The 26,649-nt window shown below is 43.1% G+C and overlaps 1 protein-coding gene and 1 pseudogene across 8 annotated transcripts in view; one reads left to right on the forward strand and one right to left on the reverse strand.

Annotated features, from left to right (window-relative positions):
- Window positions 1-26,649, reverse strand: part of Ttll5 (tubulin tyrosine ligase like 5) — a 233,987-nt gene that overhangs the window by 55,977 nt on the left and 151,361 nt on the right. For 7 of the 8 annotated variants that reach the window (XM_028771843.1, XM_028771841.1, XM_028771849.1 and 4 more), the window contains one exon: window positions 5,394-5,589. In XM_028771843.1, the coding sequence (XP_028627676.1) occupies window positions 5,394-5,589 (196 nt within the window). Of the gene's footprint in view, window positions 1-5,393; window positions 5,590-11,988; window positions 12,443-26,649 lie in introns of those variants that run through there. The other variant, XM_028771845.1, reaches the window with a different exon arrangement.
- Window positions 18,175-26,649, forward strand: part of LOC114624759 — a 12,146-nt pseudogene continuing 3,671 nt past the window's right edge.

A 26,649-nucleotide genomic window follows, 5' to 3' on the forward strand; every position in this document is an offset into this window, starting at 1 on the left:
CTACTAACTGGAGGCACATTACTGGCTGCTTCACAGGATCTAAGTTAAGTTAGACGAGTCCCCATGGGAAGAGGAGGCAGGGCAGATGGGTGAGAGGACGAGAAGATGTAACAGTCTTTCTACCCTGGGATACGCTACTCATGTGACAAACTGGGGTTCTGAAAACTGGAAGGCCTTTGGAAAGAAAACAGAACCCGTGACAAAGTCAGATGTGTTTAAAATCTCTCCTCGCCCCCGCTGTTGCAAAAAGAGACTTCAGTGATTCTGCCTTGGCCACCAGAATGTCCTTAACTTTTTTTCTGTCTTTTGGGCTTCTTTTCAGTCTGGAAGAGGCAGAGAAGAGAGTGGGAGGGAAGGCAGGGGGACTGGGGCTGGGAGCAGAAGTCTAACAAAGGATCACTTTAACAGAGCCTACTGAGTAATGGCTTTGCCTGCGCCAAGAATAACATCAGCCCAATGTCGCCAATTAGAATCAGGTCAGTCGTGCCTCATGGCTGCTCCAGCTCTCCACCCGGACCCCAGCATGGGGTGCTACTCATGCTGATGTCACCAGTAGTCACTGTGGCCCCAGCAAGTCCCCCACTCAGTTCAAAGGAAAGCACTTTTGCACTTTTACAGAGGCAGGAAGGCAGTAGGAGAAGGGAGTGGTAATCAGGGAGGCTAGAGAATATCAGTCTGTGAGAACCACCCCCCAGCCCTAACTTGGGATTCGAATGCTGCTAAGCACCCTGAGGCTCATTTGACGAGTTAAGATATAGCAGTACCTGGAATAGTGCTTGACCATGCCAGAGCTTCTGAAGCAGTGGCCATTACCAACAAAACAGAAGGGAGGACTCTGTCCTGGTTCTTATCTCTTGTCTATTCTAAGACGTGAATCCTGGAGCAGTGATCACTGAGCAGAATGTACCCTGATAAGAAGCTCGAGCAAAGAGGTGTTCTGATAACTTACTCATCAGAAGGCTGTGGGACTGGACATGGGGTGAGGAAAATAGCAACAAAGTTCCCACAAAAATGACTGCATGACATTTGATAAGAGTGATGCTCAGTTTTAAACAGAGTTTTTCTTTTTTTCTTTCTTTCTTTTTTTTGCTGAATACTTTTAATAAGTGAGGTTTACATTGTGGATATTGAAGAATAGTCAAACAGAGTTTTTCTAAAAGACAGAAAACAACCTACCAGAGAAACAGACATTAAGATATAAAGACAGACAGACAGACAGACAGACAAGACAGGCAGGCAGGCAAGCAGGCAGGCACACACGGAGGGAAAGGGGGAGGGGGAATGAATATGAATGAATGCCTATATCCTTCCTTCTGGATGGGTCCCTTCAAGAATGACATTAGCATCCCTTGGGAGCGCATGAGAAATGAAAACAACTGAAGCCTCTCCCCAACCTACTTGCATGAGAAATGAGATGAATGGACAGTCAGTGGCTTTAAAAACAATTATTATTAATCATTCCATTCGTTTACATCTCAAATGATATCCCACTTCCCAGTTACCCACTCCACCAACCCCCCCATCCCATGTTATCCCACTTCCCGGTTCCCCCTCCCACCACCCTCCCATCCCACCCCTGCCCTCCCCTCTCCCTTCTGCCTGGATGACAGTCGGTGTTTTAACTGGCTCTTCTGCTCTCCTGGATTAGAGATATACAGCCTGCTGCTAGCTTTTGTACATTAAGTTTTAGTGAAACATAGCCACAGTTTTTTCATGCACACATCATTTCATTTTACCATGGCTGAGCTGAGGAGTCACAACAGACGCTATGGCCAGCGAAGGTTATTTACAGGAAGTCTGTCAACCTTGTGCAAAGTTTTGTAAACTACTGTGTTCAGTCCCTAGCATATATAGTTCCAGTATTCATTCATTTTGTTTACCATGGATAATATTTTCTCTTATTTCTGACCCTAAACTTTTCCAATGGCTCTAAGTAACTTTCTTCTTTCATTCCCAGGTAACAGGACCTATTTTCTCAAGGGTGAACTCAGCACTTGGCAGTTTCTAGATTTGTGAGTACAGTGCTTAGGCAGCAACAAAGAGCAAACCTGACTCCGATCAGATGGTTGAATATGCTGTATCCAAGCTCATACCCTGAGTAGAAACTTGTCTCCCCAAATGAACATCTTAACAGTCTGAATATGTGCATGCTCTGATTGAAGGCAGAGAGGGATGCACACAATGGAAGGAAAGCCATGCGGTTTACCCAAACATGTATTAAGCAATCACTATGTGAAAGGTGTTCTCTATAGGGGGAAGGACCTCACTATCTACTCTGTATGATTACGTAGCCAAGCATAATGTAAATACAGAGATACCTTAACATACTCGTCTCCAAACAGCTCGTCTGTGGATGCATGCTTGGTAAACCCAACTTTAAACGGTAAAGAGGCAATTAGCCAGATTGTTAGTTATACTTTAGAAAAATTTTTCTATACTTTAGAAAAATGACTTAAAAGCACGGGGAGTTCATTAGATAAATACACCATCTTCACCCCTGGAAAAATAACACAAAGGAAGAGAAAGGCCACACTGAGATGCAACTCTTGCTTCCGTCTTGTTTCTAGCTTAGTTTGGTAACTAAGATGGTCAAGTCTAGCACAGCTAAGCTAAAAGACAAAGGCTTGACCTCTAGCAGGACTTTGCTTTTGCTACGGAGTGACTACCTCAATGTCTTCTGAATAAAGTGCTCCAAAATCCCTAAACTGTTCAATTAGAACACCTAACACCTCATTTGCTGTCTTGCTATAAATCTAAGCTGGAGGAATTTGGTCTCTCTTGCTTCCCACAATCCTGGCACTTACTCCTTGCTCACCTTTACCTAAATCAGTTAGGGTTTAGAAGAACAAGGCACAGAGATAAAATTATTTATATACATATACACACACATATGTAAAAACTGTGACGAATGATTTTCTGTTCCCTCTCCAGGAGACACAGGATAACTCCCTTCTTGGAAGTTCTGCCTCCTCCCTGAGACAGATACTCTGATAGATCTGAAAGAACATATTTTCCATATACTTCATAATTCAGTGAAACTAAACTAGGATAATCCTCACTGAAAAAAAAAATCCACACGAGAATAGCAGTACCTGGAGTTTTCAAAGGAATGTGAGTTGTTGGAAGCTAATCAAAAGCACGAGAAGTACTCAAGAATGAAGCAGTTTCTAAAAGTGAGAAATTAGCAAAAATGGCCTTTCCTTCCCCCAAATGTGAGTACTCTGTAAACAGCTCCTTTTATGTTGAAGATGCTGCTTACCATTGTAGTGTGTTAAAATGTAGTTTAAAAGGAACCCATGCGGCCTAGGAGACGGTTCAGTTGTTAAAGACCACTGTTGCCAAATCTGGTTACTAGAGTTCCACCCCTGGAACCACAAAGCAGGAGAAAACTGACTCCCAGATGCTGTCCTCTGACCTGTACAGGAGCACTGGGGCATATACATACCCACACAGTCTGTAATTAACAAAGCAAATTGCCTATAGTTTCAATTAAAAAAACCAAAAAACCAAACCAAAAACCAAAAACCAAAACCTAAAAAGACCAATGGAGCCAGAAAGATTGCGTGGTGGGTAAAGGTGCCAGCTTGTGGACTAAACCTCCTGAGTCTGAGCCCAGAGCCTGTATGACAGAATGGAGTTCCACAAGTTAACCTCCACATGCACACGGTACCATATTCACACACACGCAAATTCATAGCGGGGGAGAAAAAAGAAAAGGGACCAATGGTATAAATTCAACTGATTTGCTGACTATACTAATACATGTCTGTACAGGTCAGCATCTGGGTAAGTTAGCAGTGCTGGGTAATTAACATGATGGAAGTTTAGATCTGTAAATAGCTCTAAGAAAATTACAGATGGATAAAGAAAGCATCAAATACATACTAACATCTGCAGCTGTGAATGCAAACTGGCTTCCTTGATCCTCCTGCTTCAGAGATTCTCTAAGTGAGGGCATTTCTATGTGGCCGCAGACAATGTGCGGTCAGAGTGAGGTGCTGCAGTCTATGCTTTCTTAGTTAAAAGGCCTGAAGTTTTCTCTAGTAAAAATACTCCAAAGAGCTATTCACAATTGCCTGCATTTATATCTTCTCAATTATGGTGCATTAATTGATCATCCACATTACTGTAGCTACATCCAATCACATGACCTGTGCCGGCAAAACACAATGAGCACATTTCATTCTGGATAACAGTTCTGACGGCTAACCTAGACTGTCGACCTAATTAGATTAACATGGTAACAATTAGCATAGCACATCTTTTTGCCTGTGGCTGTATGTTTCCAGAAAAAAGTTAGATCATAAAGCTAGAGCCCTTATGATGTAATAATCAAGACGGAGGCAGTGGGTCACCAGGCGTAGGTATGTCTGAGTCTGGATCCTTACTGTCACCTCTGCTTCCTGGTTGTCATGAGGCGAACAGCTTCCTCTGCCAAGCTCTTCCTCCATGCTGTCTCTGCTTTGCTATGTGCCTAACAACAACAGAGTCAGCTAGCCATAGACTAAAACCTCAGAGCTGCGAGCCCAAATCAATCTTTCTTCCTCTAGGCTGACTTTCTCAGGTACTTTAGCATTTGATACGTAAAGAGATCGGGCATAATGAGGGCTTTCCACACAGAAGACAGCAATGGTTGAAACACTGTTTTCATCTTTATGCACAAACGGATGCACAGGATATGTATTATACATTTATGAAGAGGAAGCAAAGGGCAGGAAAACGGGAAAAGGTTTTTCCCTCTATAATAAAATACCAAAGAAGCTCACAGAAATAGTTTTAATCCAACCAAATAATCCGCGTGCAGGACAGTCACGGTTCCAACCCTCATGCAGAGCCAACAAGACAAAGCAAACTCTCTCAACATTTTTCTGGGGCTAAACTGGTATACTATAGCTCCTCACACACTCACCCAGGAACCGGTATGCCAAAAACAGTGCGCGGCACATGGCAGACACTCAACAAACAGTTGTTGAACCAACAGAAATCAAACCACCTACCTTACAAAGATTTTTCAGAAATTACAAGTTAGGAAAGATCATGAAGGGACTCTTATGTACTTATCTGTACCAAGTCTAAGGAGCCTAAAATTTGGTACATTTACAAATAGAGATGCTCAAAATGTAGCTTTGAAGAACTGGGAATTAGATTGAGAGGCTAGAAAGATCATTCAATAGAAAAAGGAAACGTAGTAATAAAGGTTTTCAAACTCAGATACGGCAACCATGCCCAACACCAGTTCAGCACCATCTTCCGAAGATGCTAACACTACAGCTTGAGAGTGGTACTGAGACAACCCTAGGCATGTGTGGTGACTGTTTAGGGAACAAGTCACTCATTGCCCTCAACTTGTCTCACCAACAGAAGGAAGACACTACGTTATGATTTTCAGTTACCTGGTGCCGGGCTCGACTCTGGTCCAGAAGTTGCCGGGACTGAAGTTTTTGTTGCTCGAGTTGCTGGAGAGCAAAATGGAGTTGGTAACTGCCTGCTGTGGGGTGGTACTTGTGCTGGGGCACCACACCTGTAGCCTTGCTGTAGGCGTTGTTCTCTACCTCGCCCTCCCAGGCAAAGCCACCTGTCTGGAGGCTCCTGAAGAGAAAAAGAATATATGTTTCCACATGGGGATGTGAACAATCCAAAGGAAAGAGACATCTCTGCTATTTTTCCTTCACAGAACCAGACACCAGTTAGATTATAAAGCTACCTGTATCATAAATTACCTGACCTCTCTACCAAGTCATATCCTGGTATATTTTGTTCTCCACTTTGTTTCCCAACTTCTCTCAAATTAAGAGATATCCAAATATCTAGTTAAAAGTATGTCTGTGAAATGTGTTCCTGTGGGAAAGATTTTGCATTTCTGTAGTGTCAACTTCTGCTAAGCCACACCTCTTGTTCAGGGATGGGGTGCTCAGTTTGGCTTCCCCAGAAACTGCTTAACTCCATGCTACCAGCTAATCTTCTGGGCCAACAGGATCAAAAGCTTCAGAGCTTAGCCTTATTTGGCTTTTGAGAAGATCTGAATTTTAGCAATCCATATGAAAATACTTCAATGTGTGTATATATGTATTAAATACAGCTATCACTGATGCTGCCATAAACATAATAGTATATATACATAATTAATATTTACCAAAGGGCTTTGAACATATGGAGAAATACGGCAACCACTGAGGAAAACAAGTACCTAAATGAATAAATGAAATGTTAGCCTAACTCACAGGTAGAGGACGAGTGAGAGTAAGATGGGATTACACTGTCAGGAAAGGAAACAGACGTGTGTGTGTGTGTGTGTGTGTGTGTGTGTGGGCACACAGATCCATGTGTACATGTGTTCACATGTATGTAGAGGTCAGAAGTCATTATTGAGTGCTCTCAATTATTTTTCCAGCTTCTTTTAAGATAGGGTCTCTCCCTGATGCCAATTCTGCTAGAATGGAAGCCCAGTAAGCCCCAAGGTTCTTCCTGTTTCTACCTCCTTTATACTGAGACGACAAGCACAATATTGCATTTGCTTTCTTGTATGGGGCTAAAGGTCTGAATGCAGATCTTTGTGCTTACACAGGAGGAACCATCTCCCTAGCTCCTGGAGACACTTCCCTTTTGTCTCCTTAATGAGGGAAGACAAACTGACTGATAACACAGGAGCTGAAAGGCACTGAGAGGACTGTGAGTGGAAGGTGCAATGGAGAAAGACATTCAGGTTTATTTTTTATTTCACACGAGCTCTTCCAGGCTGGCTTTAAATTTGCAAGCCCCCTGCCTGCAACCTCTAAGTGCTGGGACTACAGGTGTGTAATACTATGCCAGACAGGTATTGGGGTTTAAAAGTTGGGGAAGGTCAAGGCAGGAAGGCCTCCCCTTCAAATGAAGACAAAGGGAGGGGACAGGTCACTGAATTGAATTACCTTGAGATTTTCATGTCAACTAAGCTGGATCCTGCTTTTAAAACAGAACATAAAGTTTTGTGGGTACAGATCTGGGAGAAATAGGACTGGGGGGAGGAATATGATCAAAATATAGTGTAAGAAATTCTCAAAGAATTAATAAAAATATTATTTAAAAACTCTCCAAGGGGAACTATTATTAGTCACTGAACTGCAGGCTAGAAAAACACCCACAGAAGTTCTGCTTTGGGCTTGATGGTTTTAGAAATTTTGGACTTGATGGTTATAGAAGTTTCTAGCCACAGGGGACAATCTAGGTTCAGTAAGTAGGTATTAGGAAAGTAACATGGATTTCATACCACAATTAACCCTACTAGGTGGCTTGAGTGATTTTATTTGCTAATAACTGTTTTAACAACAAACATTTCCATGAGGTGTTCATTCCAATGTCTTCCTGCTGTGCATCAGAGTCTGAAAGCATATCCTTGAGTTGAGATACTCCCAAGGTTCTCAGGTATGTGAAAAAGGGCACTTGGATGCAGAGGGCAAGGCAGTGGACAAGAAATCAAGTGTTTTCTAACTCCACATATACTGAAGAGTCTGGAATACCATAAACTTTATAGTGAAATATGTTTTTAATCTCATCAGTAACATAAGCTCAGGCTGAAAATCACAAAAGGAAGTTTCTCAAGCCAGTGGAGGCTTTTAGCAGAGGCAGGAATTTTTACAGTCCAGCTCTGGGTTGGGGTGGGAGTGCTCAACTGTGTAATGTAATAAGTGCCACGAGGACCTTCTTGTTTGAGTTTCATGGGGTTAGCTGAACAACATTATCTCATATTCAAAGCACAAGTCTTTGGGGTTTCTAGCATTCACATGCTCTGATGACTGGCAGGGCCATGTACACTGCAGCAGGCTTCCCCTGACTTCTGGCACTGGAGCTTAATCTATCTCTTCTTATTCTACAGCAGAATAATGGCTCCAACATCCATCTGAAAGTCTACCCTGGTTTCATAACTATTCTGTTTCACCAGTTTTTTACTCCCACTAAAAGTTTGAGATTGGTTGTTCTCATTAAAATTTTGTGAGATTCCCTGATCCAAAAAGCTTGAGGCATGTACTGAATTTGTTTTTTTCCCCCTCGGGGGGTGGTATTGTTGCATATTTTGAAATAGTTGTGTACACACACACACACACACACACACACACACACACACACAAATGAGATACCTTGGAACATTTAAATTATTTATGCTTCATATGCACTTTGCACTCCAAACTTGTAGTCCCAGCTACTGGGGAGACACTAGTTTGGGGACAGCCTGAGCCATACTGCAAGAGCTTACTATGGTAAGATTCTTTTTAAGTTACAAATAAGCAACAATATGGCATGTTTTTTCAGAGTCAGTTTCTTACTACCTGTAATAAGGATACTTATTCTGCTACATTGTATTCCCAGAGGAGCTCAGTGATTAGGCACTAGACGAGGAGGTGGATCTGGGAGAAGAGAGGAAGAGGAGGGAAGAAAAAGAGGAAGGGGAGGGGAGAAAAAGAGGAAGGAGAGGGGAGAAAAAGAGGAAGGGAAGGGGAGAAATAGAGGAAGGGGAGGAGAGGAAGGAGGCTAGCAGCCATGGAGAACCACGGATGGGTCGAAAGCTGTCCTGGGTAGCAACTTCTATCAAAAGGTTAGATACTGGGTAACAACTCTTAATTGTGTGGGCATCTTGTTGATTGAGCATTTCTAAATACATAAATCCCTTAGATAACCATTAAGCTATAAGAGTCTCATTTTTACCCGGTATTGCAAGGATGGCAGATATTGTTTGGGGTTCAGCCAAGTTTTGTATAGGCAGCGTGGTGGATTGGCAGAGCCATCATCCACGCTGGCGTCTAGTGCGTACCAAGGCCTGCACATATAGCTAGTGGGAGACCCAGTCAGAGCCGAGGAGCAGCGAGAACATGGTGGCTGCAAGGGAACAAGCTGGGCCAGGCGCCATTTTCTAAATATCTCCCCCTACAACTACTGTATCTACCACGATCTCACCTCACTCCCATAACCATACCAACTGCTAGGTCATTACGGTCTCCACTCTACCTGCCCCTCCCACACCACACCATCCCGCATCTCTGAATGTCCTATGTGCCTCCCTCTGGTTTTGTACGTAAGGAGCTTGGAGGAACCTGTAAGATCCACAGCAACATTTCTTCAGCGTTCAGGGCCATATCCTCTTCAAAGGTCCTGAGGCCTCCTAAGAAGAAATGGTGTCTCAAGACGGGAGGAGGCAGAGGGCAGTGACAGTCATGCACTTGTGATTCTGTTGTCCACCTCACCCAATCCCTGCCAATAGGAACTACCTGTGCAGGGATACCCCGCCCCTCACAACATGGTGGGCATCATTATGACTATGCTTTCAGCTGCCTCTATGATGTGTGGGTATTGGGAGCAGAACAGTATTTAATTAAGTGTGGTTCATGATACTAAATGTCTAGAATTTTAAGGAATAGTCCTATAGTAGAGAAAAATGTGCTGCTGCACACTATTTGTAGACAAATAGTGGTGCGTACTGGACTGCGCAGGCGTTTAAGGACAACAGACATTGTATTTTCTTCAACTATAAATTCTTAACCACAAACAAATTCATCTTGACAAATGTCACATGCAGGAGGCCCTCTAGATGGAAAAGGACTCCCATGAGAGGACAGAACAGCACTGACTACAGGAAGCTGCGCAACCAGGTGCTGCCATGTGAGGGATCTCCCTGGTCTCAGGGGAAATGGGACTGTTTTTGTATGGAGTGAACACGTTGGATTCCATTAAAAATGGCTCTAAGGTCAGCCAGGGTAAGGTCATATTCATAAAGACCAACTGTAAGGTTAAGGAAGGCATATGCCTTGGGGCATTTAATTTCTTAAATGTTCTCATCAGCAAGACAGAGACTGAACAGTCCATCCCAGAGAGCTGTTGAAGGAATGCAAATGGAAGGCTGACAGCTATAAAGAAATATTCCCACTATTGACATCACTATCCTTCTATTCCTTCCCCAACCTGTGATCTCCTTTCACTGCTACCAGAGCCGCAGACTTCTCTGGGTGAGATCAGTAGGACCTAGAAACAGAAAGTGAGTCTCTCTGTGGCAGGAGACAACTGCTGCAGTGAGCACATGTGGTCCTTTGTCAAAGGCTGCACGTGCTGAAACAAACATCCCCCTGGATCATTGTTGCACTCAGTACACAAACAAGTCCTTTACACCTAAAACCTAATGTCATAAAGCCTCCGGAAGAAAATACTTCAAAATGTCTTTGAAACCTTGTGGTCAGCAAAGACTTCTTAGGATTCTAATGTTCTAACAAATAAAAGAAAAGCTGAGAAACTAAACTTTAATAAAATCAAACAAGACATCATTAATGCTCTTGGCATGGTGGGGTGCACCTGTAATCCTGGCACTTGGCAAGAGTCCAGAAACAGCCTTAGTTACATAGTTAGCTTGAATCTGGTCCCTACAAGAGATCCTGTCTCAACCAATAAAAGCAAGCAAAGATCAGCACTAAGAGAATAAGTAAGATATAATCTGGGGACAAGGGTTTGCAGTTCATATAACATAACAAAGGATTTTTTAACTTACATTTTTCTATTTTTTAAAATTTATTTTTACATGTAAGGTTGGTTTTTCTGCATATATGTCTGTCTACCATAAGTGCCTGGTGCCTTCTGTCCTTGGAAGCCCTGAAGCTGGAGTTACAGATGACTGTGAGCTGCCAGTGCTCCTGACTGCTGACATGTCTAGCCCATGACAAACAATTTCTACTGTTAGTATACAAAGTCTGAATTGTTAACTGACTCTAACAATAGAATGAAAGCAACTAGAAATGTGATTTGAAAAGATACTTTATGAGAGAAAATATATGAATGACCAATAAGCATACAAGTTCTCAGTATCAGTAGTCCTCAGGGAAATTCAAATGACATTTTATATTATTATAATGATTACAGTTGCAGCTGGTTGTAGTGCTGGATGACAGCAATCCCAGCACCGGAGAAGCAGAAGCAGGAGGGGATCAGGAATTCAAAGCCAGCTTGGGCTACAAGAGACACTTTCTTGATAAGCAAATAAACAAAACAAAACAGAACAGAACAAAGCAGGGACAGGGGCTTGTTTGGTCAAGCACAGGATAAATCACTGGTGATTGTGTAGATTCAGGAGAACTCTTGGACACTGATAACGGGATAAAGCAATGCAACAGGATAAGGTCAGGTCTTTGTGAAAGCAAAAGTTTATGCAAATGAGCTAATTGCTTAAAACCAGACAGCTACCAACAAGGTTGTAGAAAAATTTCATTGAAATATTTATAACTATCAAATATTGGAGCCATCATTAGGAAATTAGATTAACAATAAAGAATATATATCCATATACTTTAATACTACTTGATAAAAAGGCTAAATTACTAAAATGACCAACGAATAAATGAATGTCAAAAACACTGGGTTGAATGAAAGGCAGATCCAGGAGAGAAAATAACGCTACTAACATGTGGCAAGAGGCGCAGAGGCACAGCACGGAGAGGGATCGGATACCATAGAGCTCTCGAGTAGGATGGAAGCATCCCAAGGATGTTGCATACAGATCTACAAAATCACTGAAATACATCACACTGAGCATGTAAAAATATTCATGTAACTGATACAAGTTCTTTTTTTTTTTTTTTTCTTCGAGACAGGGTTTCTCTGTGTAGCCCTGGCTGTCCTGGAACTCACTCTGTAGACCAGGCTAGCCTCAAACTCTCGAACTCAGAAATCCACCTGCCTCTGCCTCCCAAATGCTGGGATTAAAGGCGTGCGCCACCACCGCCCGGCCTGATACAAGTTTAAAAAAACAAAAAGTCATACCACTTTCATTTGAAATCAAAATCCTAGTTAATATTTTCTATTTTGTGTATACAATATAGCAGTTTCCCAATTCTGATTTTGAAACCATGCACTTTGTAATAGTGGGACCACACGGTAAGATCCATTTAGCATTTAGAGTTGTTTTATTTCAGGGCAATTTAACCTACACCTATTAAATACAGCATGATCTGGAGGAATCACGTTAGGAGTGGCAGGGGTTGAGGAGACAGCACAACGGTGCAGAGGAGCCTAGGAAGACAGCAGTGGGTGACGGGCCTTTATGACAACAGTAATGGCGTCCTATTAGCCTGGTCATGAAGGTCTGAAGGAGGAGGGAGAATGACTGTAAAGCAAACACTAGGGAGCACCTGCACTGGGGTGAACTGGGGATGAAAGGCAGGGAGAAAGATTAGTCCCAAAAAGCATCCTGAGGACACACAGTGACATTAGATGACAAAGGTAGAGCTGGGCATTATGGCTCATCCTTGTAATCCTGGCACTCAGGAGGCTGAGGCAAACTTATGAGGATTGCCATCAGTGTGAGGTTAGCCTGGGATAGAATGCAGGAATGTGTCTCAAAAAAGAAAAAAAAGGCATCATATGCAATTAGAAGATGAAGAAAGTCAACAGGTGGTGATGGTTTCACAGTAACATGGCACTGAGGGAGGATCTGTGAAAAAAAAAAGCATTCATTTATGAAATACAACTAACAAGTGATTCAGAACTACTCCCACCAATGGAAAAAAAAAACAGTCAAATTGCATTTAGAGACAAATTCAGCAACAGGAAAACATACTATCAGGTAACAAGTCTACCTCAATTATAAACTAGCTATAAACTGACTGGAGAAACAGTGCTCACAGGACAGACTTTGCCTAACATCACTTTCATGGTATATTAAGTCAGATGGTTCGGCTAAGGCAGCCCATGCTCTTGATGTCAGAGCTTTGATTCTGACCTAATATGCTGGACTATAATTGTAATATAGTTTCTGAGAATGATTCAGGACCATTCAAAAAACATGTTGCACTTAGCCTTTGAGTATGCTCATTGGGTAAGAGAATACTCTTCTTTTCTCTCCCTCCTGTTTTACACCCATGGAGTTATACCAAGATGGTTTTTCTACAGTAGTGTCAGAACATAGCAGAGGCAGTATTAGAATTACCAAGAGCACACATGTCTTCTGGAAGTCATGTGACTGTCTGATGACCTACATGTTGGGTTGAAAGTATGTGCTACATAAATTCTTAAGCTTCCTTAAGAACAGAGAGAAATGCATTAAAACATTTTGTTTATTTTATATGATAAAAGGTTCTTGGGAAAGGATTGAAGAAATAATTCAAGGAACAAGGAAAAAAGAAGTGTATGGGTCAAAACCAAAGGCTAAGTTGGGTCAAACCAAAGGCTAAGTTGGGTCAATGAGAGAGTTCTGGAGTAGCTGAGGCCCTGGATCCACACCACCAGAATGGAAAGCAGCCATTTAAGAGACCCAGTTTCTACAGTGTAAGACTCAGTGCCTTACACTGTAGAAACACAAGAAACTCATCTTGACCCACCAAACAAAATGCCAATTGGAAATTTTGTCAATATTTTTTTTGTCTTTTTAAATACAGGGATTCATTACTCATAGCCTAGGCTGGTCTGGAACTTTCATTCTTTCTGCCTTAGCCTCCAGGCCTGAGCCACCATGTTGGGCTTACCAATGTTTTGTCAGTTCTTCCATTTCATAAGTAGTCGGTTATACTCAGCCAATCTTAATCTGTAAGCCTTTTTCATACTTGAATATTTGAATTCATAATTTTCCTCCATTAAACTCACAGAGAACAGCAATTCTGGTCTTTAAATCATTCTAAATCCTGATTACCATCCAAGAATCATTGATAAAAATGGGAACTTGGTTAGCCAATAGCACAGTCTCAGGTCTTAATTACCAACTGTAGATTGGCTGGCTGTTAGATAGTTACCCATTTAGCTATAAATATTAATGACAACATTTTCTCATTCGCATTTCTCTTCAGTTCGCATGAGATTTCATTATGCTTAATCTTGAAACCACTCACAGCCATCCTTTTCTGTCCCAATCTTCTTCCACTAGAGTAATTCTACAACGGAGGGAAATGAGGCTGGCCTAATATGACTTAGTTTTCTCATGAATCAGTGCTGGGCCAACATGATTCCCTTTCCCTTCTCGAAGAGCTGCCAAATCACCGGGACGCTAATCTGTTACATTCTGACCTGCAACTGACATCTCAGTTATGAGTTTATGTATCAGTATCTAATTTATCTCTATCTCTCCTCTTCCTCTCCCAGCGTCTGAGCTCCTTCCCTTCACACTAATCACACACTGAGTCACTATCTCAAGCTCTGAGACATAAATCAGGTATCAGCAGTCATAAGAACCGCTTCTTTCCACATAAGTAATTCAATAGAGAAAATAAGATTGATTCAGTGGCCTGACTCCTGGTGAGTTTCATTGTCCCCAAATTAATGTTTGGAATCGGACCAAGATGTGCCCTGAAAATGAAAGACGATTGTATGTCAATTAGCACTTGGAAAATAAATGTGGCTCCTACTGCTTACTGCACATCTTAGCAGAAAAGCTGGAAGCAAGGCTGGGAAACACTGAAACAAGGTGGTTCAAAATCAACTAAGCTCTCACCCATCCCACCCTCAGAGCCAGAAAAAAAAAAATTAAGAGAATTAAGACCATGAGCAGGATACAAATGAGATCCTAATGTAAAACAGAATGACAAGCAGTGGAGAGGGAGGGCTTCAGATCAATCCCTCAGTGAGGGGAGAAGAGTGGAGTCAGGAAGCTGTCTGGGGTCTGCCTTGGCTAACTCTTCTTTGATTTTATTAAATAACTGTGTGACAATGACATGACTTTGGGAAGAATACAATGAGGTATCATGTCAAAATGTCGGGAGTCGATAAGCCTGTCCTTTTAAAGTACAGCGAGATCACAGCCAGCTGGACTTGACAATGAATATGGAATGTGAACCAGACCTCTGCTGTCTCCACACCCCTTCCACCACATGATTGATGGAACTCAGGAGGAGGAAATAAGGACAGAGTTGGACTTCGTGCGTCTGGCAGAGACTCTGGGAGCAAGTTTCATGGAACACAGAGCTAGACATAAAACCAAACTTTTCAAAGGTTAAGTTCACAGCCCTCCTCTACAAGACTTACGCAGGGTTTTGGGAGCCAGCCAGTTATGCAGATAGTGACTCCTGGATCCTTTATCTATTAGCTTTCTGGATCTGAGAAGACAGACTGATCCTTTGCTTTATGATCAAGAAAGGTCTTGTCTTTGATCCAGCTCTTTATTCTGGCATAACCAGCACACCACATGAATACCACATGAAGCCTAAAAAATGTAGCTGTGAACTAAAAAAGAAGTGAGCAAAGAGTGACCTTTAAGATCACCACAGGAGAACTCCCTGACACCAGTTCTTCAACAAGACTGAGCCCAGCTCAGCAGGACTTTTGTCAAGTAGAGGGAAAGGGCTGATGTCTTATGGCAGTAATTGTGACACACACAAGCACAGCTGGCCCTCATAAAGCTGTGCTGCCTTCTCCTACCTTCCACACCCTGCAGAGACAAGCCAGGAAAAGCTTTCAGAGAGAACGTGAATGTGCAGACTGTCTAGGGCAACTGGCACCCTCATTTCTAAGAACTTCCACACTGACTTGTAGCTAGGTTCAAACCCTGTGTACACAAACATCTTGCAGAAGTTGTCAAAGTGGAGAATTCTAGCCCCGTGGCCTCAGCCTGGCTCCCTTCATTTCTCTTCTCCCCCCAAGAAACACAACAGCAGGCTACTTGGCACTGTCAAGTTCACAGCTTTTCTGGCCCCACTGACCTGACTCTCTGTCCTTTCAATCAGCCAAGGGAAATAAAGCACAACCCTAAAGATGTCACCCATTGTCTTCATTTTCTCTACCTGTCTTTTTTTCTTTGTTTATAACTCATGATATATTCATAAACACAAACACTAAAACATGAGGAAACTATAAAACAGGAAATGTTCTAAGGAAGTGAAATGACCAAAAGGTGTTAACATGTTACTTCTGACCAAGTTTTTTTTCTATTGCAGTTGAGCGTGAACTGCTGCCGGAGTCTGAGCCTAAGCCACCTTCAGCATACAAACAGTAGAAGCAACCCTTCACCAACAGCAAGTGGCACAGCTACAACCACATATGGTCTGCCATGCCGAGGCACGATTACTAAAATTTGCTTGAGATTTTCTAGAAAGGCCAAAGCTGACATGAAATGGGGGGAACCTGCGTCAGGGGATCAAACCTTTGAAAACACATGATCTCCCTTCTTGCTGCTTCCATTCTCTGCTTGTTACTTCCAGCCAGTAACATATGCTAACAAGCTTCCTGGGTGATTCTGATGAGTTGAGTCTACTGACAAAGTAGTTAAGAACATGGACTCTGCCACCTCATTGATGGGTTTGCATTCTGACAGCTGCACACAGATCCTTTCAGGAAAGTCATTGTAGAAGTCAACGAACTCTTGAAGTGTTCAGAACAGTTGCTGGGACAATATTAAAACTACCGGCAGGAAGCATCAAACTACCTCTTACCTACTGTTCTTACTTGCATTTCTCAGATCAGTAGGAAGTGGCATCATGCTATTTGGTAAGCTGACCTTCCCCGATCCCCACCAGAGAAGCAAATGAGCTTTGGTTTGGAAGCAATAAAAGAGGACACAAGGACTCAAGAACTGAAGCCAAAGCTCCAAGTTCAGATGTTGCACTTGCTGAGGGAGAAACACAGGGCTCATCTCTGTTTGTCTTGAGGCCTGATGCCCATGCTTGGAGTCCAGAAATGAAACAGAGTCCAACAGGGACATCTTTCATTACCTCTCTTCGTGATAGGCTTTTCCTGATCATGGTTTCTCTCTAAAATGCTAGCTATTAAACCATATGTTTAGCTTACAGATGAAATAACTGATGACAGTTAAAAGACCCATTGACCAACACCTGCATGGCTTAGGCTATTGTTAAAATGAGAGGACCAGATCCCACACAATTTCCATCTCCTAGAGTCGGAAGAGGTCCCTTATAAAACAGACATGCCCCAATTTGCCTGACCTAGTGGTTCAAATCTGTGCCAGTGAGTTATATCAAGGGGAATGAGCATGCAAAGCAAGAAGACATTTAACCTATGTGGTAAATATACGTTGCATGCTCACAGTTAGCATGTTTAGGCTACTGACAGCTTCTGCCCACATACAAGGCTTCTGAATAACACTGGCACTTGGAGCCGAGTGAGCAACTGTGCAATTCCATCGGCAATGATGAAGGTATTTATGCTGCTGAACTACATGCTCTACTAAATCTGAACTCACTTGCTTATACACAGTTGTTTCCCAGAGGCCACCAGCGACACTTTATTTTCAGAAGTATCCACCGCTCCTTCCCATTATCAACAAATATCCCCACCTCTCCTTTGTACAGCATCATCAACAAAGAGGTCTAGGTGGTCTGAAATGCCATCAGGTAAAGACTAACACTTCCCTCCTCACTTCTAAAGGGAGGGAAGTTACAGCAATGGAAAGAGTGTGAGCTTTCACACCAAACAGGGTGGGGGCTCAGACGCCTGAACCATCATGGTATGTGACCATAGACAAATCCTATCATCTGTAAGGCTGTCTAAACAGTCACACAGGAAGAATGCAGTGCTTACATTACAGCCATTTTTCAGTAATAAATATGATAAAGGGAATAAAGCACAGACGCGGCATAAAGTCGGCCTTAAATATTATTAATTTATGTCAGGAAATATTAAATCTTCTCCTGCCTTTTGCTCCTCTCTTGCAAATGACAAAATACAATCTTATCAAAATCTCCCAAAAAAATCCCAATGAATATCAACTTGTAGGGCACATCAAACAATAAGATTAATCAACATGGCTTTAATGTTTAAAATACATCATGAAATATGTATGTACTAAAAAGTGTAAAGAAAGGGAAGCGTGCCCACAGCCACCTGCAAGCATCTCAAGTGTGTTAATGTGTTTGCTTTGGCCTAGTCCCAGAACATGGTGGTTAAATTATTCTGCTTTTATCATTTTAATGCCAATGCCAACACATAATGGACACATTTATGTAAGTATGAAATGTTCACTTTTTAGTTAAGAAAAAGACTCCTGCTACTGCCCACAAAGTTAGCCTCTGTGTTTGAAACAAGATACTACTAGCTTTAGCTTCAGAAAGCAGGAGAAAAGGGATAACTTTCTATGAACAAAAATCAAGGAAGGCTTTCAAATAGACACAACATTTGATCTTGGTCTCAAAAGATGAACAGAAATTTGTCAGTTGGAAAAGAAAATCCAAGCCGTGGGAATAGCATCCAGCAGAGCACAGAACAAGAGGAAAGCCAACCGGGAACATGGACAGTGTGGCAGGTGGGCAGATTCCATCAGTCAGGCTCAGAGGATGCAGGTCTCCCACGTCAGAAACGCAAACCTTACCAGTTGACATTCCCATTCAAGTAACATACGGAAGAGAAGCCTGAACACAATACTCATTCTCTAACAATGAGAATGCAGTGAAAAGGACGGAAAAACTACAGCCTGGGAACTACAAAGGGCACAGTAAGACCCAAGGCTCAGGTCTTACTGCCCCTACCACCACCATGAGAACGTTCTAAATGTGTGACCACTCTGACTCCATCTATTCGCCCTCCTTGTCTGTTCCATAGCAAGCTGTTGGCAGAGGTAATATCATTCCAATTATAGTTGAGAAAATAAAGGCCTTGGTCATGTCTGCAACTGCACTGAGGAAGTGAAAGTGATTCTTTGGAGCCTAAATCCATATGACGTCACATTTACAATAAGCCACCAAAACTTCACTGCCGAGGGGGTTTCTAGCTACCATTGCCATATGAGGAATATTAAAAGTATCCAAAAACCCATACTGACATACTCAAATGATTTCTGGCAAAGGTCCAAATCCAACAAAAGTGATCTTTTAAGAGTCTCTGGATTACAGATAGAGTAATTGTACATACATAGACAAAAATAAACCTTAGCCTACACCTTACAGTTCATTAAAAAAATTAATTCAGGAGGGATCATAGACTAAACACAACAAAATCTACAACCTCCTAAAGATGCTTTTTAAAATCGTTTCAGTTAGGTGTGGCATATAGTCTGGAATCCCAGTACTCAAGAAACAAAGCCCAGAGGGATGCAAGCTCCAGATCAGCCCATCTCAAAAACTAAACAAACAGCAACAAGTTTTTAAAAAGATGTCTGTATCTGGGCTAAGTACAGTACAAGTGTAATGATGTGAGGACAAGGGGTGGACACTAGGCAGCACGCCGAGTGTTATGTCACTTAAACCTTTAGGACTCCTGGATGTGGGAATGAACGAGCCAGAGGCTTGGGCGGCTGCTTGGCCCCTGCAGTCTCAGCCACCAACCGAGGCCTGCATCACCAACTGCATTTGCCTTGCATGGTCCCATTGAAAAGGGAATTGTTGGCTGGGCGGTGGTGGCGCACGCCTTTAATCACAGCACTTGGGAGGCAGAGGCAGGCGGATTTCAATGAGTTAGGTCAGCCTGGTTTGCAGAGCTAGTTGTAGGATACCCAGGGCTACACAGAGAAACCTTGTCTCAGAAAACCAAAAAGAAAAAAAAGGGGGGGATTATTTGGCACACAAAACAAGATTTTTCCTCTTTTTTGTGCAAAATGGACCTTGTCTGTTTGTTTTTGAGACAGGGTCTCCCTATGTTGGCTAGTTTCCAACCTGCTATGTAGCTCAGGCTGACCTCCTCTCTCTGCCTTCCTAGTGTTGTAATGACAGGCACACATGGTCATGCCTGGCCACGAGATGGGTGTCTGAGGGTGTGTGGACAGCGTGACTCAAGACAGGAGTCAGTGGAACCGGGAGCCACATGTACTTACTGGGCTTTATTTCTCCTCCTTGGAAGAATGGCTGGGCAGAGGCCAGATGCCCATTCTTTACCTGGAAGTCAAAAGTGCGAGGTGAGCCCATACACTCACTCTTCTTCATACCTGCTTCACCGTGGCCAGCATGGACTATGATTCATGAAGGCCCAAGACTCCAAACATAACCCTCCTGACCACTGGCATGACAAGAATTTTGGATTAGAGAGTATTCAAGGGATGGCTACTCAAAAGTGGCTGCCTGTCCCACCAGCATTCTTACTGTCCCATCAAGAAAGCATCATCATGTAAACCTGGCAAACCATTGGTCAACAGACTACCAGCTGCCCACAGGGAGGGGCAGGCAGCCTAGGGGATTCAGTACATGTGTCTCACTCTTCAACACCTGCCCTGCCTTCTGACGCCATGCTGGCCAGGGCTTACAGAAACCGCTTATGTGCAAGGACTGCTCCTGGAAAACACCATCTCGGCAGCCACTGGACCTGTGCAGGTAGGGAAGGGTTAAAGCATGTCCTAGCTGTGGCTCTCGGTTGGGATCACTTTGAAAAGCTGAGGGGTTTACAGGAAGAGCGAGGATACTGCCTCCTTCTCAGCCAACATTTGCTTCCAATTACTGGGAGTAATCGCCTTTCTCCCTTTCCCAGCCCCCACCATTTCTACCTTTTCCACACTCTATATTAAAAATATATCAAGCCATTTCTTCCTCTTTAATATTTATTTTCCTTAAGCCTTGTTCACTCAGCTCCCTGGGCTCACTGACTTTCCTGGCTAATGAGGGGTCAGAGAGGATTAGGGTCCTTGAGACACATCAGTCAAGGCAGAACCAGGAGAGAAAGCAACTAGACACAAGAACTGAACCAATGAAGCTTTCGAGTTTCCAGAGATTAAGACAAGGGACTGCTGGACCCTTTACCCTTCTGGCTTCCTGCCCCAAACATACACCCTTACCATTGCTATATCTAAAGCAAAGTCTTTTTTCTAAGTCTGTCATCACTAAAAATGAGAGGGATAAGCATGGTCCAGGAGAATAGCTAGAAAGCTCAATGGGAGGCGACACAGGTGGGGGTGAAGTGAGCAGGGTGGGCTTCAGTTCTCCTGACTGGGAATCTCTCTGGAGGTCAGTTTCACAGTAGCTATAAAATGTTCAAGTGAATATATCACTGGATGCAATAATCCCACCTCCTAGACTTGATGCTACAGACATACTTATACATGTGCACAGACATGTACAAGAGTCAGAGCAGACGCCTGTTGGATACAGCTTACCAGTGGGATGGCAAGATGAGTTATGGCAGACTCATACTTTAGCTACTGCTTCCACTGCGCACATGGAGTAGTCACGTGTATGGTACTTGTGTAGCTAGCTTTCTAAAGGTAAGAATATTGATGTTTCAGGATATAAAGAAATAAAAATAAAGACATGGTTCTTCCTGGCCCTATGTAAAATGTCTGGAACTAGACAAATCACATGTTCCAAGCCAGACTTAGGGAGGAGACTTAGAAAATTTCTGGAAGCACAGACAGGATGACAGAGAGAGGATCACTCTCTCAGGATCACTGAGAGAAGATACAGCAAAGTCCAAGGTTTCAAGGACACACCATGATAACAACATCGGGGACCAAGGAGCCTACCAAATAGTCAACCTCAAGTCTACTGTGGGGATGGAGCGGGGCGGGGGGGTGACCCCTGACCTCTGAAAAGAGAGAGTATTAAGTGTTCCTACCAGACTACCTCGTAAAAGACTCTCACCAGAGCATCCTGGTTCTGACTGTGGTCATCAACTAGTGTTTTTATATAAGAAAAAAATTAACCTTGAGAAAAAAAAACGTCATAAGTATCACATAATCCAGTAATTCCATTTCCAGGTATACCCTCCAAATAATCAGAAGCAGTGTCACCACAAGAGACCCGTGTTCCTCCATATCTATTCATCTTAGGCAAAACCAAAATGTAGATCAACCATGTAGACCAAGGCACTCTGACACATGTTATTTACAAGGATAAACTTTGAAGGCATAATGCTGAATGAACAGGTCATGCAAACACTGTAGAAATTCCACCAGTATCTAGAGTAATCAAACTAGCAAGACAGAAAGCAGAACAAGAGTTCTAAAGGGGAGGGGTAGAGAATGAGGAAAACTATTTAGTGATACCTTCCAGTTTTACAGAACGAAAAAGAAAAAAACCCTATGGCTACAGATGATGTGATGTTGCACAGAGTGAATGTCTTAACTGTAAACTTAGGAATGGTTAAAATACCAAATTTTATGTTGTTCTGGCATCAAAAACATTTAAATTAATTTCATGTTATATCTATTTTATAACAATGAGAATTAATTAAATACAAATGAGAACATGTAACTCCCATGCTAGGTCATGGAAGCTCCTATGGCTCTACCTTAACTCTTTGTTGAATCATCTTCTGAGGAAGCCAACCCTAGCTGTAAGCTGAACAGAAAGCCCTGTGGAAAAATCCAGGTGATGAGATGCCGGGGCCTCTTGCCCACAGCAATAGCAAGCATAAACTCCACCCCTGTGAGAGCGAGCCATCCAGAAATGGACACAGAAACAGAAATGGACCCCATAGCCCCAGGGTAGCAGCAGCTGGCCATAGCCTTCTGGCTGCACGCTCCTGACTGTATCATAGGAGAAGTCAAGCTAAAACCACGTGGCTAAGTTGTTCCTCGACTCCCCGCCCACAGAACAGAGACAACAAATGCTTATTGTTTTAGATTAACCTGGAAAGGAGAAGAACAGCTTTAAAGCACTGTCTTGCTGCAGCAGCCCACTTCCTTTGGGGTTACAGTATAGGGTTTGGTAACGTTACTGGCTAAAGCTGTAGGCAGGAGGCTCTCAGCGGTTCTGGACTTAGCAACCTCACAAGTGTGTGATGTTTGGTCAGCTTTTAACAAACATTTAGGCTACTTCTTTGTTTCTTTTGGTTCTGGAGGCGGAACCCAAAGCCTCACACATGCTTTTCCCACTCAGCATGGCCCCAGCAGTCCCCTAACTACATGTTTCAGTTTCAGTACAGTGTTCCAGCTGTGTTTATCACACAAAACGCCTAGCTGGTTGGCTCTTGTGGCATAGGGTGGGGCTGGGTATGTTTGTAATATTTATGAAAGGAAGTATGACATCAAGCTAGCGCCAAATATAGAATGTACATTCATTTGGTACTGAAACAACTGCCTGTGAGCACAGCGGAGTCACACCAGGGCAGTCCTGGTGCCGAAGGCTGGGTCAGGGAGGAGCACAGCTCTTCCACATGTTGGCAGCCCAGGCTCTGCTTTCACAGTCCAACTCAATATTCACGAGGCTAAGGACTTTTACTGTCTTTTAATCTCATGGGTTGTGTTGACTGGAGTTCAGTTATGTGGATATGTGAGGCACACACCAAAAACAGGGAAGCAGCTGCTGCCACAACTGGGCCAACTAACTGTGCTTTAAGGTACATTACCAGAGAAAGTCCTATCTCTCGTTCAAAGCAAGCAGGCTGACTATGGTTCTACTTAAAAGACCTGATGTAATCTTCATAAAGCAAAAAGTTGATTTTTAAGAAGTCATGGTGGTGGTGGGGGCTGGAGAGATGGCTCAGTGGTTAAGAGCACTGACTGTTCTTCCAGAGGTCCTGAGTTCAAATCCCAGCAACCACATGGTGGCTCACAACCATCTGTAATGAGATTTGATGCCCTCTTCTGGTGTGTCTGAAGACAGCTACCGTGTACTCATAAATAAAATAAATAAATCTTAAAAAAAAAAAAAGAAGAAGAAGTCATGGTGGAAGTTCTAAAGTCAACCTAGGTGCTTGCCAACAAATTGATGGACAAAGAAATGTGATAGAAACAGTTTATTCATAAAGAAGAACAGAATGTCTAGATTTAACCAGACACACACACACACACACACACAAACACACGCACACGCGCACATTCTCACACGCTTCCATATTCTCTCACATACTCAGATACACACTCATTCATATGCACACTCACATGAGCTAGGAAAGAAGATAAATGAGGGGAATGAAGGAGGAGGGATAAGGGAGAGTGGTGTGTGACTGAGGGAATAAACGTGTAAAATGATACATATGAATAAAGATGATACACATAAATTAAAACGTCATAATGAACCCCATTATTTTGTAAGCTCACTAAAAATAGTTAAAAAGAACAAAATTATGTCATTTTCAGCAAAAATGGTAAAACTACAGATCACTGTGTAAAGCAAAATAAGCCAGGCTCAGGTAAATATCATGTGTTTTTTTCTCTCTCATATGTAAAGCAAAGATTTAAAAACGAAGTAGCAGGGAGGAGCTCTTGGGACGAGAAAGGGACCAGGAAGCACAGACCATGAGAGGGTAACAGGTCAGAACAGTTAACACACGTGATGTGGATGCATGTATGAGCAGATCACAGTGAAACCTGTTCTTCTGTATGGTGACGACATTAATGAGAAAAAAGTAAGTGGTAGTCGGTTAGGGACGTAGCTTAGTGGCAGAGAACTCGCTCTTCTGGCATGCACAGATTCTGATTCAGTCTGCCCCAATCCCAGTAACAGATGTAAAGCCAGGTACAATGACATACCCATAACCCCAGCACACAGGAAGCAAGCCCAGATTATGCTGTGAGACCCTGTTTCAGGCAAGAATGGGAGAAGAGTGGAGGGGGGGGGGGGAGAGAGAGAGAGAGAGAGAGAGAGAGGCGGAGAGGGAGAGAGACAGAGACAGAGAACACAGAGACAGAGAGGAGAGATTGTGCCTTCTTGTGGTATGAAGGAGAAACATTAAGAAGCTCTTTAGATGCAAGTCTAGGTCATGTCTGTGAACGTACATGTTTGAACTCATTCAGCATACACAATTAATGGAGATTATATGTGAGTCACTTCATTTGGGGATAAGGATAGAAATGTATACAGATATGTATGTATGTATGTATGTCATAATCTCAGAGGAGGTAGTAGAGGAAAAGCATAGAAACCTAATTATAGTATGGCAGAAATGCTTTAGCTGTGGGTAAGTAGGCTGCCCCCGCCTGGGAGGACAATAGAAGACAGAGAATAAGCATCAGAATTAGGTTGCTCCATCTGAAGAAAGGAAATCTGGACAACTACTGGCTCCTTGAGAGGTCACTAGCAGCTCTGGCTCCTGGCCTTACCACTCTGCAGGTATAGAATGTGCATTGCCTCCTCAGTTTCTCTGAGTCACCCCCGGAACACCATAAGCCTGCAGCCAGATGGCATGGGATGTTACTCATGTTTCCTGAGCACGTACTCAATAAGTGGTGTCCTATGTGTATCGTTCTCATTTTCTCCTAAGAACAACTGTGAAAAGGAGACATTTACCTTGATCTTAGAGGTAAGAGTATTAGCTTCAAAGAACTTATCCTGGTGAAACAGTGGCTAAAAAAGAGGAATCCAAATTGGTTTATCTCTAAAACACATGGCCTCAAGCACTAGGTCATAATATTTTGATATGAGACTTCAGGATTTCAAAATAGGAGAATCTGAAATTACTCAAGCCAGACTATGGTGCTAAAAATGATATACTTATTCATCCCAATTTTTTCTTAAGGATATGCTTCTGTCTGTCTCTCTTGGTGTGTGTGAGTGTATGTGTGTTTGTGTGTTATGTGTGCACGTGTATGTGTGTGTGCTGTTAAGAGGCACTGACCATCAGAATCTTGACAGAGGGTTCAGCCTTTCCAGATGAAAGGTCAGAATAGAGAAAAGAAGATATCAAGAAAAAGGATGCCATGGGATGAGGGTCACTGGATTTGGAGAACATCTTACAGAGAAGCCAGGGCAGGGAGAGGACAGAAGGAGTAGGCACACTGATGAAAGTACATACGTGGCTGAGGAGGAAAGAATGAGGGGCACAGTGTCTATGTGAGCACTATGGGAGGCGGGTGGTCAAGTCTGCTCAGAGCCTGGCAGACGACTCTGCTGGTAACAGACCCAAGAGTTAAAAGAGGGAGCTTGGCCAGGCTCAACAGGAAAGGGAGGCGAGGTGGGAGAAAACAAAGGCCTCCCAGATCTGAGAGGAGGAGCTGGTAGGCCTTAGGAGAGTGATGATAGGAAGTACCTGGAATGGACCACTCCAGGCTTTAAACACTTGCCAAACTAACCTAGTAACTCTACACTGTGACTCAGCAGGGAAGTTAGTCTGTACATCAACAGCATAAATAAACACAGCCATTTTACAGGGATGAGTTACTAGAACTGAGAACACTGAGTGGGCAAGGCTTTATAGCTAAGAGAATATCCATGGACAGGATCTCTTTAGAACCTTTAGAACCTCCATCACTTTTCTGTGGCAAATTTTGGCTTACATTTTGTCTGGTGATTTGCCCCAAGTCAGGAAGTCCCAGGCGGATCTGGGCCTGGCGTCTAGGTCTTCCTAAGACCTGCTCCACGGTTATTTGGGTAGATATAAAATACAACTCTTCCCTTCAACAAACTTACATTTTGGGAGCGGAAAGCAAAGGTAACTCTGTAAAGGGACATATGCTGAACTCCACACGAGTGGAACTCAGAGGGAGAAGCACAGCTTGGAGGGCTCAAGCCTGGAAAGAAAGAAGGGTAGCTCAGCAGAAGAGCAGAGGCAGAGACCGGTGCAGACTGCACCTGGCCTCTTGGATCTACTCCATCCCTGTCCGCAGCACAGTTGCAGCTACCAGTCAACCAACATCTCCTGCTGGCATTGTGCTAGATGAGGAGGAGCCAGGAGGGAACAAGAAACTTTTTCCAGGGCCAGCACAGTTAGGGTTCCTTGCTGGGAGACACAGGGGAGGGGAGTGGCAGATAGCTCAGTGATATCTATCACTATCTCAAGTACAGTAGCCCAGTCTGCCCAAGAAATGCAGGACCTCCAGGTCTCCAGCCTTGATCATGTTCCATTCTAGAAGAAAAGAGTCCACTTCTCCTGCAGCAGGTGGGAAGAACAGAAAAGCCACAA

The sequence above is a fragment of the Grammomys surdaster genome, unplaced genomic scaffold (genome assembly GCF_004785775.1).
Source record: "Grammomys surdaster isolate TR1022 unplaced genomic scaffold, NIH_TR_1.0 210, whole genome shotgun sequence".
NCBI classification, from domain to species: Eukaryota; Metazoa; Chordata; class Mammalia; order Rodentia; family Muridae; genus Grammomys; species Grammomys surdaster.